This window comes from Bufo gargarizans, chromosome 1 (assembly GCF_014858855.1).
Source record: "Bufo gargarizans isolate SCDJY-AF-19 chromosome 1, ASM1485885v1, whole genome shotgun sequence".
NCBI lineage: Eukaryota > Metazoa > Chordata > Amphibia > Anura > Bufonidae > Bufo > Bufo gargarizans.
The window spans coordinates 710,605,937-710,621,902 of NC_058080.1; the positions used below are offsets into that span (position 1 = coordinate 710,605,937).

Sequence of the window (15,966 nt, forward strand, 5' to 3'; positions counted from 1 at the left end):
TGATAGGTGCGGGTCCCACCTCTGGGACCCGCACCTACAAGGAGAACGGAGCGGAGAAAGTTGAGGAGGGCGCACTGCACATGCGCAGCCGCCTTTGCTATTTGTGTCCCAGACTCCTCCTGTCTGCAGTCTATAAAGTCGCTGTCTGATATCGACCATCATCATCCATATTAGCACCCAAGGTGCTGTTGTTTCTGTCACTTGGTCATCTAACATTTATTACCCCACTTATTTCTACATCAGAAATGTTTCAAACATGCCACAGTCTTCTTCTTAGGTTATAACCTATATTTTATAACGCTTTTGTTTTTTATTAAATGGGTTATGCCATGACTGATGTAAAAAATGAAAACCAGACATCATATAGTACATTACAATCTCTTTCTAACAAAGCTAGAACCAGCCCTGTACCTCACATAGATCCAGAGATCTCCCCATTCATTGCTCCAATCGCTTTGCTAGATTTATTTCAGGCTAACAGCTCAGGGGTATGTCCATTCTCAGGGGGTGTATCATTTCTGCAGCAGCTCAGGGGCGTGTCCATTCTCAGGGGGTGTATCATTTATGCAGCAGCTCAGGGGCGTGTCCATTCTCAGGGGGTGTATCATTTATGCAACAGCTCAGGGGGTGTATCATTTCTGCCCAGCTGAGGGGCATGTCCATTCTCAGGGGGTATGGCCTTTCTGCCACAGCTCTCTCCCTGTAACTGCCACAGCTCCTAACAGAAGATATAGATGGTGGCAGTTATAGATTTAAACTGTGCATGTGTGACCACCTCAGTGAGGTGGGTGGCGAAATGAGGAAAAGAACAAACAACAGGTGGCGCTATACATATACTTTGTTTTGAATAGCTCAGTGGTTATACTAAATTGGTAATTACATGCAATTACAAAAGTATTCAGATCCGAGTGCTGGCTTGAAAAAGGTACAATATTTTCCAGTGGCACCACCCATCTAAGTGTATAACAGTGTTTTCCGGTTCAAGTGCATAGTGCATTGTATATTTACTTACAGGAATTTAGAAAATTTCAGGAATTTTAAAAATTGTATTCCAATAAATATGGTTTTAAAGTTTATTTTTCGATATTTCAATACTGATGACCTATTCTCTGATCACTAGGGATCCAACAACCGGGGACCCGTGCCGATCAGCTGTTCGAGATGGCAGCAGCGCTCGCAGTAGTACCTTCTCATTCTTTTTCCTAGGCCAGTGATGTCCCGTTCATCGGTCACGTGGCCTAGGCGCTGCTCAGCCCCATGGAAGTGAATGGGGCTGAGCTGGGATACCAAGCACAGCCGCTATGCAGTGTACTGTGCTTGGTAACCATGGTAACTCACAGGAGCGCTAGTGCTTTCTCAGTCTTAAAATCTCAGAAAACCCTTTTAAATTCTATATAAATATCCGGATTACTTACATGATAGTAAGAAAAAGCCCAATGTTACCATATTACTATACCAAATTTGTTAGTACTAAATTTAATACTAAAGTACACTACTAAAAAGGTGGACAAGAAATAAGGAAAAGAACAAACAGTAGGTGGCGCTATGCAGGATGCATTTTATCGAATAGCACACTGGCTATACTTAAAGGGGTTGTCAGGGTTCAGAGCTGAACCCAGACATATCCCCATTTTCACCCCGGCAGCCCCCCTGACTTGCGCATCGGAGCAGTTCATGCTCCGATGCTCTCCTTTGCCCTGCGCCAAATCGCGCAGGGCAAATGCATTTTTAGGAGTTCCGGTGACGTACTGGGCTCTCCATGGGGCTGCCAGGAATCCCGGTGACGTCACCGGCACTGATCGGCGGGCTTTAGCGCTGCCCTAGCCAGTAAAACGGCTAGGGCAGCGCTAAAGCCCGCCCACCAGAGCCGGTGATGTCACCGAACACAGTGTGTTATTATAAACAAAATAGCTCTTGCCCTGCGCGAACTAGGGCAGGGCAAGGGAGCACATCAGAGCATGAGATGCTAGCCTCAGGGGGCTGCCTGGGTGTAAATAAGGGTATGTACGGTTTCAGCTCTGAACCCGGACAACCCATTTAATTTTTGATTACATGAAATTACAAAAGCTTTCAGATCCAGGTGCTGTTTTCAAAAGGCTGAATAGTTTTTGTGGCACAACCCCTTTAAAAGAATATGTTTGGAAATATAGGCCATTGGTGACCGGAAGTAGCTAGCTTCTCCACGTACTTGCCTGTCATAAGAATCCATATAGCTTGCAGCTAGTAAGACGAAACATGGAATTTATATCAGACAGATGAGCGGAGACGCAGACCCTGAGAAGGTGAGCAACATATCGACGTTTGTGCCAGCTCACTGAATGATCTGCACTTTACAAGATCCATCACAGCCTGGGCCATTTCCTGTGGCATTCCATGGACCGTGTCGTTCACACAGCACCGTCGATGCATGAGCCTCATTATACTTTACAAGATCGGCGCCTGGACAAAAAAATGGCCGTTCAGCAATAAATTCTAATGAAAACTATTGGAACAAAAACTTGAATAAAAAATTGAAAGCTCATTTCCCTGCACTCGTTTCTGGTTGTCTAATTACAGGACTAGTGGGGAAATAATTAGCTTCTGCCCTTTTAAATATACTAGATGATACACGAGATAAGAGGCAATAACACTTCATACTTTAATTAACTTCATAATTAATATCCTTCCTTACTGTGGCCCGATGCCAACTCCTTTCTTAGAATTTTAATGTCCAGGTTCCCTTCTCAGCGAGACATCAATTGACGTAGCAGTGCTGAATTTGTCCTGAAGTGTAACTAAACCTTTGATGAACATAAGAAGGGGCATCAGTGCTGATGAGGGCACTCTGCTTCTTTAGCTTTCATAGGGTATGTTTGACTTTTGGGATCCCATCTACTTGATCCCATTGTGGCTCCAAATGCCGAGCAGATCCGATGAAAGCCAAAGGGGCAGAGCACTCTGAGCAAATGTTTAGTTACCCATTAATTTCTTCGGTCTTGGAGGTTTTTTTTTACTGATGACCCATCTTCTGGATAGGTCATCAGTATCTGATAGGTGGGGGTCTGACATCTTGGACCCCTGCTGATCAGCTATTTGAGAAGGCACTCGCAGTAGCGCCACAGCCTTCTCTCTGCTCACCTAGCACAACGCTGTACATTGTAGCGTAGAGCCGTTCATAGCGGTTGTGCTTGGTATTGCAGCTTGACCCAATTTACTGCAGTTGGAGCACTCGACGGACAGACCCTGCCCTGTGGCACCTGACGGACAGACCCTGCCCTGTGGCACCTGACGGACAGACCCTGCCCTGTGGCACCTGACGGACAGACCCTGCCCTGTGGCACCTGACGGACAGACCCTGCCCTGTGGCACCTGACGGACAGACCCTGCCCTGTGGCACCTGAGGGACAGACCCTGCCCTGTGGCACCTGAGGGACAGACCCTGCCCTAACTCTGCACTGTCGTTACGGACAAACTTAGTTTGGCTGCATGTTTAGTGTAGCATCTATGATGATGAAATATTTTACCCCTGGAATCCTGTTGTAATCCTGAATAATCTCCCATTCACACATTATTTATGTATTTTATTTTCTGCAGTTTTAGAATCTGTCTCCCGTCCCCCAGAGCTCCAAAGAGAATTACGCCCCCACACAGGCTCAAGCCATGGCGCCAATCTTATAAGATTAAGATCGTGGCGACTGGAGGGTTGAGGAGAGAATATATATTGCTGGTCAGATTTTTCAGTTTTCCCTGGACTAGCGATGTGAAGGAATCTGTCCTCTCCTCGGCACCTCCTTAGAATCTTGATCAGTCACCATTTAGGAGAAGAAAAGTGTTGCGCGACAGATCGTCTCCAGATACAAAGTTCCTTAAACAGTTTTATAATGCAAGAGATTAGGTAAAGATTGTATAAATTCTCTGAAGCTTTCAGTTGCTGTGGAAACTCTGAAAACACATAATACCGAGTATTTTCTACAGACATGTCTGATTTAAAGTTTAGGTTCTTGAGTTTGAAAAGGCTTTGATAGAGGCCCAGTGGGAATCTGGAAAGGGAGAGAGATGAAGGGAGAAAATAATGTTGGGCATACAATCACTGTAACGTTTAATGCATACGAAACCATGCTTCAGACGTTTCTGATGAGGAAAATATTTTTGAATTTGTTAAAAATGTCTCATGTAATCTACATCTTCCTCCATCATCTTCTCCCGTATGTAGCTACATCCCCCCTATACATGTAGCTACATCCTCCATATTTTCCTCCTTATTGTCTCCTCCCATATATACAGTATATATTATGGGGTTTCGCTCTGGTAGATAGGGTTAGTGGGCGCAGTACAGAGGCAAAATACAAGTTCTTAATTCAAAACGTCAGTGTTTATTCACACTTGAGGCAATTGCACAGAACAGCACGTAACTTTGCACTCTTGGTTTTAATTCACACACAATGGAAGGTTCATATAACAGTAGTCCTCCAGTAGTCCACAGCAAGCTTTAGGGGGCCTGCTTCCCCAGTGTGCGGCTCTCAGCCCACCAGCACGACACAAAGCCTCAGATCCCCAAAACAGAGACATCTCTGTTGAGCCCAGCTGCCTATTTAAGGACAGCTAGGTGCTGCCAAAACCCGGACCAGCACTTAAACTCCGGTCCAGTATTTGACCTCACCTGGCTGGAAATCAGCCCAGCCGCACATGCTGGGAGGAAAATACCTGCCTTGCCAGACACAACACCTAACTGTGTCACAATATCTACATGTACCCTTATCCTCACTTCCCATATGCTGCACATATACATCTTCCTCCATACACCCCTACTGCATATCTACATCATCCTCCATTCTTTTCTCCCATATGTATCTAAGTTGTCTTCCATCATTCATTTCCCCCACATTTCTACATCTTCCTCCATCCTTTCCTCCCATATTTCTACATCTTCCTCCATCCTTTCCTATCATCTTTTTGCATCTTCCTCTATTCTTCCAGCCTGTTCATATCTACATCATCCTCCATCCTTCCCTCCTCTACATCTTCCTTCATCCTCCCCTATCAAGCTGTAAAGCTACTTCTTTATCCATCCTTCACTCTCATATAGCTACTATAGATCTTCCTCCATTAATTCCTTACATATATCTACATCTTCCTCCACCCTTCCCTCCTGTATTTATCTACATCTTCCTTCATCCTTCCCTATCATATGTTTGCATCTTTCTCATCCTCCTCTCCTGTATACAGTATATCTACATTTTTCTCCATTCTTTCCTATTGTACATCTTTCCTATGTTATCTACATCTTCCTCCATCCTTCCCTATTGTATATCTACATTTTCCTTCATCCTTTTCTCCCATATATAGCTAAATCTTTCACCCCCCATTCTCTCTCTAATACCTACATCTTCATCCACCCTTGCCTCCTGCATATACAGTATATTTTCTTCCATCCTTTCCTCCCATATGTTTACATCTTCCTTCATCCATCCCTCCTGTATAGCTGAATCTTCCTCCATCCTTCCCTATCATATATCTACATTGTCTTCCATCCTTTTAAACCTTATGTCTACATCTTACATCTGCCCATCCTGTGTATCTACATTTTCCTCCATTCTTCCTTCCTGTATATCAGTATCTTCAGCCATCCTTTTTTCTTGTATAGCTGCATCTTCCTCTATCCAACCTCCTCCCCTCCAGTATATCTACATCACCATCCAATGTTTTTCTCTTATGTATCTACATCATCTTCCTCCTCTACCTCTATCTATATTTATATACTCATTTCCTCCACCCTCCCCTCCTGCATATCTACTGTACATCTTTATCTCTCTGTCTCTATATATGTTCCTTGCCCCTATGGTCTCCTATGATTGGATGCCATGGCTGTAGAGGGTTGATATGATATCGTACCTTCTTGACGAACTTTCCATCGATCACAATGTCATTCCAAGATAAGTAGCAGAGTAACTCAATCAGCTTTGATTTTTTGGGGGGGAAATTGTATCCGTTTTTCCTCTGATACTATTAGCACATCCTCTGCTGATGACCTGCAGATCTCCCGAGAGTCGCTCTTTGTCCTTCATATGACTAAGCTCCTCACGCTTTGTTGCACTCCCTTGTGTGCAATTATAGGTATTATCTGTGTTTATTAGATGATCTTGCTGGGAATTCTTTGTAAATAAATGTGGAGAACTATATTAAAAAGAGTGGGTGATGCTCTGACTTTGGGAGTGGCAATGGGTCGGTGTATTTAATAGACTCCCATTAGGAAGATCAGCAGGAATAATCACTCTAGACATTTAATGGAAAACTAAAGCAGATTAAAAAAAAATGGAGTTCCCCGTAGTCATCGTTCACTTGGGAATTCCCAAATTACGTTTTTGGGCCGTGGTGTTGTATAATAGAGAGTAGAAAGACCATTGCTTATCAATGAAGGTCATGGCTCTGAGTCCTCAGAGGTCTCATGAAATCACTTATATATAGTAGAAGGCCAGGATACATTCATTAACTAAGTGGTGAAGAACTGTTTTGGACCCTTAATGGGGTTGTCCCATCTCACTGTTTCCATGGGACTAAGTACTGACCTCAGGTGCCTGGCTTATTGAAACTACTGAGCAGGCCGTCTCTTCGCTGTTTCCTTAGCTCCCATTGTAGTGAATGGAAAGTATGCAAATAGCATAGCACGACAAGCTATACTGTTTACATAACTCGGAAGTTACAGAAGCACTATAGCTTATTCTGCTATGCTGTTTACATAGCTCCTATTCACCGCAATGAAAGCTGCACATACAGCAGAGCGTCAGCCTGCCCAGCAGTTTTCCATAAGCCCAGCCACCTGGGGCCGGCACTTAGTCTCATTTATTCACTGAAACGGAGCGATGGGACAACCCCTTTAAAATTATGGATCTCATGGTATACACTGAACCGTATGTTTGTCATTGCCCTTCTTTGCTAGTAGCTTTGTATTCTGCATAATTACGTCTTTGGATATAATAGATGGTTGTTCCGTGTTTGGGACCTCTCTTTATTAGCCTTAGAGGGGATTTCTTGTGTTCTGGGGGATGGGTATTCCCCCCCCCCCCCTTCCTCAGGAGCAATGTGTATACCCATCCCCAAAACGCGTTGAGCCACAAATTATCTTCAATAAAAGGATTGATCAGAAGCTTGCGAGTGTGCTGCCATCAATCTTCATCATACTACATGTGATCCTGGCTAGGGGGGTTCGAAGTCTTGCAGGTGTCTTGAGTTTATCCTGCAGACAACCCCCCAGCGAAGTGACTGCATACCTAATTTTTAATGATTTGGAATTCACAATATGTCATCAAGCAATATCACTATATCATAATTCAGTCTCATAGGTACTGGAGACTGTTGTTTATTTTATTTATTTATTTATTTGGTCATATATTTATCCAATTGTGCTAGAAATTTGTTTCTATTCTATTCTTTAACACTTTTGCCATTTACTCATTTTGCCACCTATCATTCTGTCCACCAACTTAGTGCCTTGTATCAAATCCTTCATCAGTCCATCTTCGTATATCACTGAAGGATAGAAATATACCTGGTAAACTGAGACATCTTTTGTCTCCAATGAGTTTGCGTTTACTCTTGGTTATTCTAAAATAAACCAAACCTATCTCCTTTAAATACTGCAGAGAGTGGCGCTTCTCTTTGGGTCTTCTACTGGGCTAACCTAATGAGTACAAGACCCACCATGGATGGCCGCTCAGGGGGCCCTGCCCTTGAGAGCTTTTATGCATGCCCATGGACTATAAAACACCAGGTACCGCTGGGGTACCTCCCACTGTTGATTAACATCTTATATGTGAAAGATCAAACAACCCGGACAACCCCTATTATGCATCAGTGATTTTGTGTTATTACAGGGAGAAGCACTAAAGGGGGTCTGTCACCTCCAAAATTGGTTTCAAAGTAGGCATACCGCCATGTAGGCTAGATGTCCTTAAACATAACCCTCTCTTTTTTATGGGCAGCACGGTGGCTGAGTGGTTAGCACTGGTGCCTGGCAGCGCTGAGGTCCTAGGTTCGAATCCGACCGAGGACAACATCCGCATGGACTTTGTATGTTCTCCTCGTGTTTGCGTGGGTTTCCTCCGGGTGCTCCAAAGACATACTGATAGGGACCTTAGATTGTGAGCCCCATTGGGGACAGTTGGATGCTAATGTCTGTAAAGCGCTGCGGAATATAGTAGCGCTATATACGTGCATAAAATAAATAAATGTACATCCAGTCCTTTTATCCTGAGAAATGCTTCTGCACCAAGCGGAGAGGCCTGCCCATGGTGCACCGCAAACCTTATTTGCATAAAATAAAAAAAGAAGCATTTGAAGCTTGGATTTTCACAAGAAAGGTATGGGTATGTTTTGGGGCCTCTACCCTACATGGCGGTATACTTACTCTGGTACTGATTTTGGACAGAGATTTTTTATTTGCACTGTAAACAGTCACTTGATATTATGGGATTGGTTTAACCTTTGCTTGTTTCGTGGTTTTCTTTTTAGGTACTCCAACTTGATCCTAAATCTTTTCTCCCTGATGGTTGATGCCAACATACCAGACATTGCGCTAGAGCCGGACAAGACTGTCAAAAAGGTAAATGGTGCAGCTTTTCACACTTTACTGCTTGTTCCTGCTGTGACAATGATTCCACAGGTATTTTTTTTTGGCAAGTCTAAGGATATATGTGCATTTCACACTCAAATCCACCTGGATTCTGCTTACAATACGCCCTTCTGTTATTCTAAATGGGAGACCCGCACTATAGTTTATATAGTGCACTTATGTCCATTGAAATACGGTGCGGTGTGTAAAACAAAAATAAATAAAAAATAAGGCCGAGTTCAAACATTTGGTCAGTTATTCCCATCAGTTAGGGCCCTCGCACACGACCGTATGCCCTCCGAGACATACGGTCCGCGAGCGGGCCATATGTCCCAGAGCGGCATTGATCGTGCGTACGGGAGCACACAGCATCATAGATTACAAGTGCTATTGTCCCGCACTCATAAGATCATATGAGGGCCGACAGTCGTGTGCAAGGGCCGTTATTGTGAGCCAAAGCCTTTGGTGAAGCCAACTCAGAGATCAGGTATAATAGAAAGATCTGCACCTGTTCTGTGTTTTTGACCCGCACCTGGTTTTGGCTCCTAATAACTGATGGAACTAAGGCTACTTTCACACTAGCTTTCGGCTGTCCGCTTGTGAACTCCGTTTGAAGGGGCTCACAAGCGGACCCGAACGCATCCGTCCAGCCCTAATGCATTCTGAGTGGACGCGGATCCGCTCAGAATGCATCAGTCTGGCAGCGTTCAGCCTCCGCTCCGCTCAGCAGGCGGACACCTGAACGCTGCTTGCAGCGTTCGTGTGTCTGCCTGGCCGTGCGGAGGCGTGCGTATCCGTCCAGACTTACAATGTAAGTCAATGGGGACGGATCCGTTTGAAGATGACACAATATGGCTCAATCTTCAAACGGATCCGTCCCCCATTGACTTTCAATGTAAAAGTCTGGACGGATCCGTTCAGGCTACTTTCACACTTTTTTTACAATATAATGCAGACGGATCCGTTCTGAACCCGATCTTCCGGTCCGCGGCTCCGGAAAAAAATAGAACATGTCCTATTCTTGTCCACGGACAAGAATAGGCAGTTCTATGGGGGTGCCCGCCGGGTGTATTGTGGATCCGCAATACACTACAGACGTGTGAATGGACCCTCAATGTACTTTTCCTACACGTCTCCTACCCTCTCCTCATTATACTGTATGTAACTCTATACAGAGATTTCTGCTTTGGTCTAGCATGCCTGTCTATAGTACGAGCCTCCAGGGAACCGTGCACTGCCTCTTCTTCCACCTGCAGCTGTACATTGGTCATGTCATAAACCCTGTTTACAGCCATAGTCAGTGCTTGGTGCCCCAGCTCGCCCTCTATGGGGCTCATCAGCATTAATTACCATTAGAGTATTGAATGGCGAACATTGCTCTTATTGTAAATACTGCTTCTATTAGAGAAACATTAGGGGCGATGTGTTTATGCCGTCTCACCCTGTGAGTATTTCTCCCCTATGCTGCATGTGCCGCATACAGGCCGTTAACCTGGCAGGTCAGGCTCATAACCTCTCCTCCCAACACATGTACGGTATATGTGGGCACAGGGACTTAACAGGGCGTTTTTCTCAGACTCCATATTTTTCCATGTATTTATGGTAGAAATTAGTAGAACTGTTGTAATAGGCTGTTAAACGTTTTTAAAGGGGGAGTCCTAGCATTTGTATGGGAGATCCAGAAATAGTCAAGTACAGAGCTCAGCTATCTCCAGAATTCCCATAAAATTAATGGAGCAGCCGCACGCACGCACGGCCACTCTGTTCATTTCAGGGGGCTATAGAAGGTACAGGCCCCCTGTTCTTATGAACGGTGGGGGTCCCAGCGGTTGCCTCCTGGTAGTTTGCATTGAAAAAGTCACAGTAGGAAGTAAACAACATTTTCGTCTGTACATTAACAAGTAATTATCGTTTTGTTTTTACCGTGTTATCAGGCAGTTTCTCCCCTGAAGTGTACATGTAGCCACCCCCTTGAGCTGTACATTTATTCACCCCTTTAGGTTGCACATGTAGCCATCCCCTTGACTTGTAGGTGCAGACACTCTCTTGATTTCTACTTGATTTTCTCTTGTACATTTAACAGCCCCCTTGAGTTGTACGTGTAGCTGCCCCCATGACTTGTACGTGTAGCTGCCGCCTTGATTTGTACGCGTAGCTGCCCCCTTGACTTGCACGTGTAGCTGCCCCCATGACTTGTAATTGTAGCTGCCGCCTTGATTTGTACGTGTAGCTGCCCCCTTGACTTGTAAGTGTAGCTGCCCCCTTGACTTAGTGTAGCTGCCCCCTTGACTTGCACGTGTAGCTGCCCCCTTGACTTGCACGTGTAGCTGCCCCCTTGACTTGCACGTGTAGCTGCCCCCTTGACTTGCACGTGTAGCTGCCCCCTTGACTTGCACGTGTAGCTGCCCCCTTGACTTGCACGTGTAGCTGCCCCCTTGACTTGCACGTGTAGCTGCCCCCTTGACTTGCACGTGTAGCTGCCCCCTTGACTTGCACGTGTAGCTGCCCCCATGACTTGTACGTGTAGCTGCCGCCTTGACTTGCACGTGTAGCTGCCCCCTTGACTTGCACGTGTAGCTGCCCCCTTGACTTGCACGTGTAGCTGCCCCCTTGACTTGCACGTGTAGCTGCATCCTTTCCCTGGAACAGTGACTGTGATAAAATACCCACCCCTTTTCTCCTGCTGACACTTGCAGCGTCGTGCTCTTGTCCTGTACCGCCGAACGCTTCCTGGCTGCAGCATTGACATTCTGTGCAAACAGGTCACCATGCAGCCAATCATTGGCCTCAGCAGTATACGGGATATGACTGCTGAGGCCAATGATTGGCTGTAGCAGTAAGACATCACTACTGCATTGAACCCAGTGTGACTGCACTTCTTCACCTAACATGGCGCAGATGCAGCCTAATAAAGTGGGGTACGTCGAATCACATGACCCTCTTGCAGCCAGCATTTCACAGTAGAAATTAGCTTTTGGCAGGGGATGGCTTCTGTTCACGACCGAGAACTTTTCTTATTATGAAGTTTCCTTGTTCCATTGCTCGGCGCCCACCACTTACACATGCAGACGGCCTCCTGCAGCTCAGTGTTTAATCTGCGCTTGAAAAGAGAGTTCATGACTCTATTAATAAAGGAGCCCGAACGGAAGCCTTTCATTTCAGTAAACAGATTATTAGAAGTCAGGGTAGACACTTTACATAGCTGTGAATAAAAAACTGTAATCAAGAACAAGGCCTGGTAAGGAGCCGCTCCGTGCCCGGGATTACAATGGGAAACATCAGACATTAGGAAGATAGAAAGAGAACATTACGCTCTAGTATTACACTTCCCAAATATTTCCCCCACCACCCACTGCCCAGGAGCCGTGTTTTATCTTTGTCGCTTGTGTGACACTTGATACATGTTTGTAGAATATTTGTCTCCGTTCCGTTTAGTATTGCACTTAAAGGGGTTATGCCATGATGTATGTAAAATATGAGAATCCGATTGATTCCTCACTCAGGGATAAGACGTGGGCCCCATGGCTTTCTCACTCTAGTTATGTTCCCTCGATACTTTTGTTTTACCCTTGTTCCTCTTCTTTGAACAACAGTGGTGCCGGAGAATATTGTTGCTTTCTACTCGTTTTATTTTCTTTTATTTGATACCGTTTTTGTTTACTTATTTGCCTATTGGTGACTTGATGATCTTTTCTAGAGATGAGCAAAGTATGGAAATATTGATTCGGCTGCTTCTCCGAATTGTACAAAAAAATCCGCTTTGTGACAAATGACTTTGTCACCAAGCGCATTTCTTTGTAAGTAGTGGGTTCAATGACAGAGAGCGATTGGGCCGCTGCTCCCTATCATTCTACCCCTCAGATGCCACATTCATAGCCGATTGCAGCATCTGATAGGAATAATACAGTATACATTTTTTTTTTTTTTTTAAATAATACTTACCTGAACCATTTGCTCACAACAGGCCGGCCGCCGCCATCTTGCTTGAAGGTCTGACACAAAATCTCACGTGGCCCGAGATGACGTCATCACGCCGGCTGGCGCGGTGGCCTCATACATCACCGCCCCTGGGATTTCATCTGAAATCTTCAAGCAAGATGGCCGTTGCGAGCAAATGTACCGTATTTTTCACCCTATAAGATGCAGCGGCCCATAAGACACACCTAAGTTTTAGAGGAGGACAATAGGAAAAAATATTTTTCATTGGACCTTAGATCAGACATCCATCAGACCCCCGATGTTAATAAGACCCTCAATCAGACCTCATATCAGACTCCAATGCCTCAGATCAACCCCCCAGCCTCATGTATGCATCCCCCAGCCTCAATGGATGCAGCCCCCAGCCTCAATGGATGCAGCCCCCAGCCTCATTGGATGCAGCCCCCAGCCTCATTGGATGCAGCCCCCAGCCTCAATGGATGCAGCCCCCAGCCTCAATGGATGCAGCCCCCAGCCTCATTGGATGCAGCCCCCAGCCTCAATGGATGCAGCCCCCAGCCTCAATGGATGCAGCCCCCAGCCTCAATGGATGCAGCCCCCAGCCTCATTGGATGCATCCCCCAGCCTCATTGGATGCATCCCCCAGCCTCATTGGATGCATCCCCCAGCCTCATTGGATGCATCCCCCAGCCTCATTGGATGCATCCCCCAGCCTCATTGGATGCAGCCCCCAGCCTCAATGGATGCATCCCCCAGCCTCATTGGATGCATCCCCCAGCCTCATTGGATGCATCCCCCAGCCTCATTGGATGCATCCCCCAGCCTCAATGGATGCAGCCCCCAGCCTCAATGGATGCAGCCCCCAGCCTCAATGGATTCAGCCCCCAGCCTCAATGGATGCAGCCCCCAGCCTCAATGGATGCAGCCCCCAGCCTCAATGGATGCAGCCCCCAGCCTCATTGGATGCAGCCCCCAGCCTCATTGGATGCAGCCCCCAGCCTCATTGGATGCAGCCCCCAGCCTCATTGGATGCAGCCCCCAGCCTAATTGGATGCAGCCCCCAGCCTCATTGGATGCAGCCCCCAGCCTAATTGGATGCAGCCCCCAGCCTCATTGGATGCAGCCCTCAGATCAGATAAAATAAAAAATCCACTTACCTCCCCTGCTCCTGGACGCCACCGCTCCTCACCGCCCGCGCTGTTCTTCCTCCTGCTGTCGGCTGTGCTGTGAACTGGCACGCACAGCGTGAGGTCATAGAGCGCCTTCACGCTGTGCGCAGCCACTGCACAGCCGACAGCTGAGGACCAGTAAGGGGTGAGTACAGAGCCTTCACCACTTCCTGGTCCTCCGGTACTAATGAGCGCTTCCATAATGGAAGCGCTCATTAGTATTCACCCCATAAGACACGGGGGCATTTTCCCCCTACTTTGGGGGACGACGACTGCGTCTTATGGGGCGAAAAAAACGGTATGTAGGTAAGTATTTAATATCCGAGTCATGTCTCAAGGCCTATTTAAAGGGTCGAACATTGACTTATAGGACAGCTGCCTTACATCTGGTGGCATTAGAGGCAGAGCTTGTTAAGAGCTCATTTGCATCCTTTTCTTCCTAGAATTCCAGAGGAGCATATATTGCCTATAAGCCTCCTCATGCCGATTAGGGCGCTCTCCCCAAAGAGAGATAGTATCCTCCAAATCCTGACTTGTGCCTCTCACCCAATTAAGCCATTGACTCTCTCCTCTGAACTGCTGAGGGTCAATCACCCCCGAAACAGACGTCTGCAGATGAGGTGTTGGCTTATTTAATATCTGAGTCATGTCTCAAGGCCTATTTAAAGGGTCGAACATTGACTTATAGGACAGCTGCCTTACATCTGGTGGCATTAGAGGCAGAGCTTGTTATGAGCTCATTTGCATCCCTTTTTTTTCCTAAAGCAGCACATCACTCTTGGATCACATGCTGTTTGGGGACATGTCACCTGTGAGGTCCTTCATTTGGTGCCGGATTGCACAGAACCCCCATAAGCTTTATTTAGATGAGTCGACGAGCCCCTTGTGAATACCTAGGAGCTAAAATAATTGTAGCGTCCTATATGTAATGCATCATACCTTCCTGCTCCTGTACATATAATAGTCTCTGCTGTGCAGATCTTACACATAAAGGCTATAATGAATGTGCTGGATGATCAGACGCCTCAGATCTTTCTCACCTGCTGGAACTGCAGACACAAACTGTTCCAGCTCTTAACAGGAAACCAGTTCCCACACAGCGCAGCCGTCTCTCTGCAGTCGAGGTGTAAATGAGTGCAGATTTATGGGGAGTAAAGCGATGACTCAGATCCCAGAGCGGAACGAGACGAGTCAGATCACCGCTGATTACCTGCTCATCCACTGCGCTCTGTAACCCTGCGCAGTGCACACCACAAGTCACACAAGAAGCACAATGAATTTCTATGTTTGTTTTAAGGTGCAGTTACTATAAATTCCTGTACTCCAGAACCCAATAAGCTGGCATTCCACTGTTTTTTTGTTTGTTTTTATTCTCCAACATCTAGCATCTTTGTTCCAGTTAAACTTCTGTTAATTTTGTGCTGTTCACTTTAGCTATATCTACACATTCAAAGGGGACCTGTCACAAGAAGATTTCAACACAAAAAACTTGAAGCATTAGTCTAGTGGGATTAGTAAACAAAAAGAATCATTACTCACCCCACCGATCTCCCGCTCTCCTCGCTGATCTCCGCTGTCTGGACCCAGCTCGACATGATGTTAAAAAAAATGCAGCATGCTAAACATGTTGTCATTTTTTTGTTCTGTGGTTGTGGATCTCAAAATTGTTTAGAAAAAAAAACCACCACAAAAAACAAAAAAGTTGGGAGTTAGACCCCAACCTATTTGTCCCCACTAGGTACCTTGGAACCGATCTCGAGTTTGGCAAATGTTTTTTTACAGTAGAAATTGATTTATGAAGTTATTATGCGAAGTCATAACTTCGGCTCATAGGAGCCACTACATTCTAATACTCGCTCCGTCCGGTATTCAAACGAAGTATTATGCGAATCGACTTCGGATGTTTGTACTCTGGCTGCAATAAAAGTATAATAGAAAATGAATAGACACAGAAGGTTGTCCCAAGAACTTCATAGTGTCACATGGTGGCCATTTACTTAGGATGTCCTTGCCTCCTTCTGAGTCTTTAGTAATACAGTACAGTTATTGTCACATATATAGAAGGTTATTAAGCTGTTTAACAGGAACCTGACCTTTAAATGCTGCAATCTCTAATTTTATAGAAAGTTATGGTGTCTCTTTATGTTTTATGAATTCCAACTTCATCAAGGTTGAAAAGCTGCAGCCGTAACCGAGAGCTTTCTCGTGAGCCTTAATTACCTTTACAGTGATATAAGGGTGCGCGCACACGCTGCAGATCTTGTTCTGAAA

At 45.7% G+C, this 15,966-nt stretch overlaps 1 protein-coding gene across 2 annotated transcripts in view; it reads left to right on the plus strand.

The window, feature by feature from the left end:
- PIK3C3 (phosphatidylinositol 3-kinase catalytic subunit type 3) overlaps nt 1-15,966 on the plus strand; it is a 177,106-nt gene that overhangs the window by 121,041 nt on the left and 40,099 nt on the right. For both annotated transcript variants that reach the window (XM_044276294.1, XM_044276295.1), the window contains one exon: nt 8,488-8,578. In XM_044276294.1, coding sequence (XP_044132229.1) covers nt 8,488-8,578 — 91 coding nt within the window. The remainder of the gene's footprint in view (nt 1-8,487; nt 8,579-15,966) is intronic.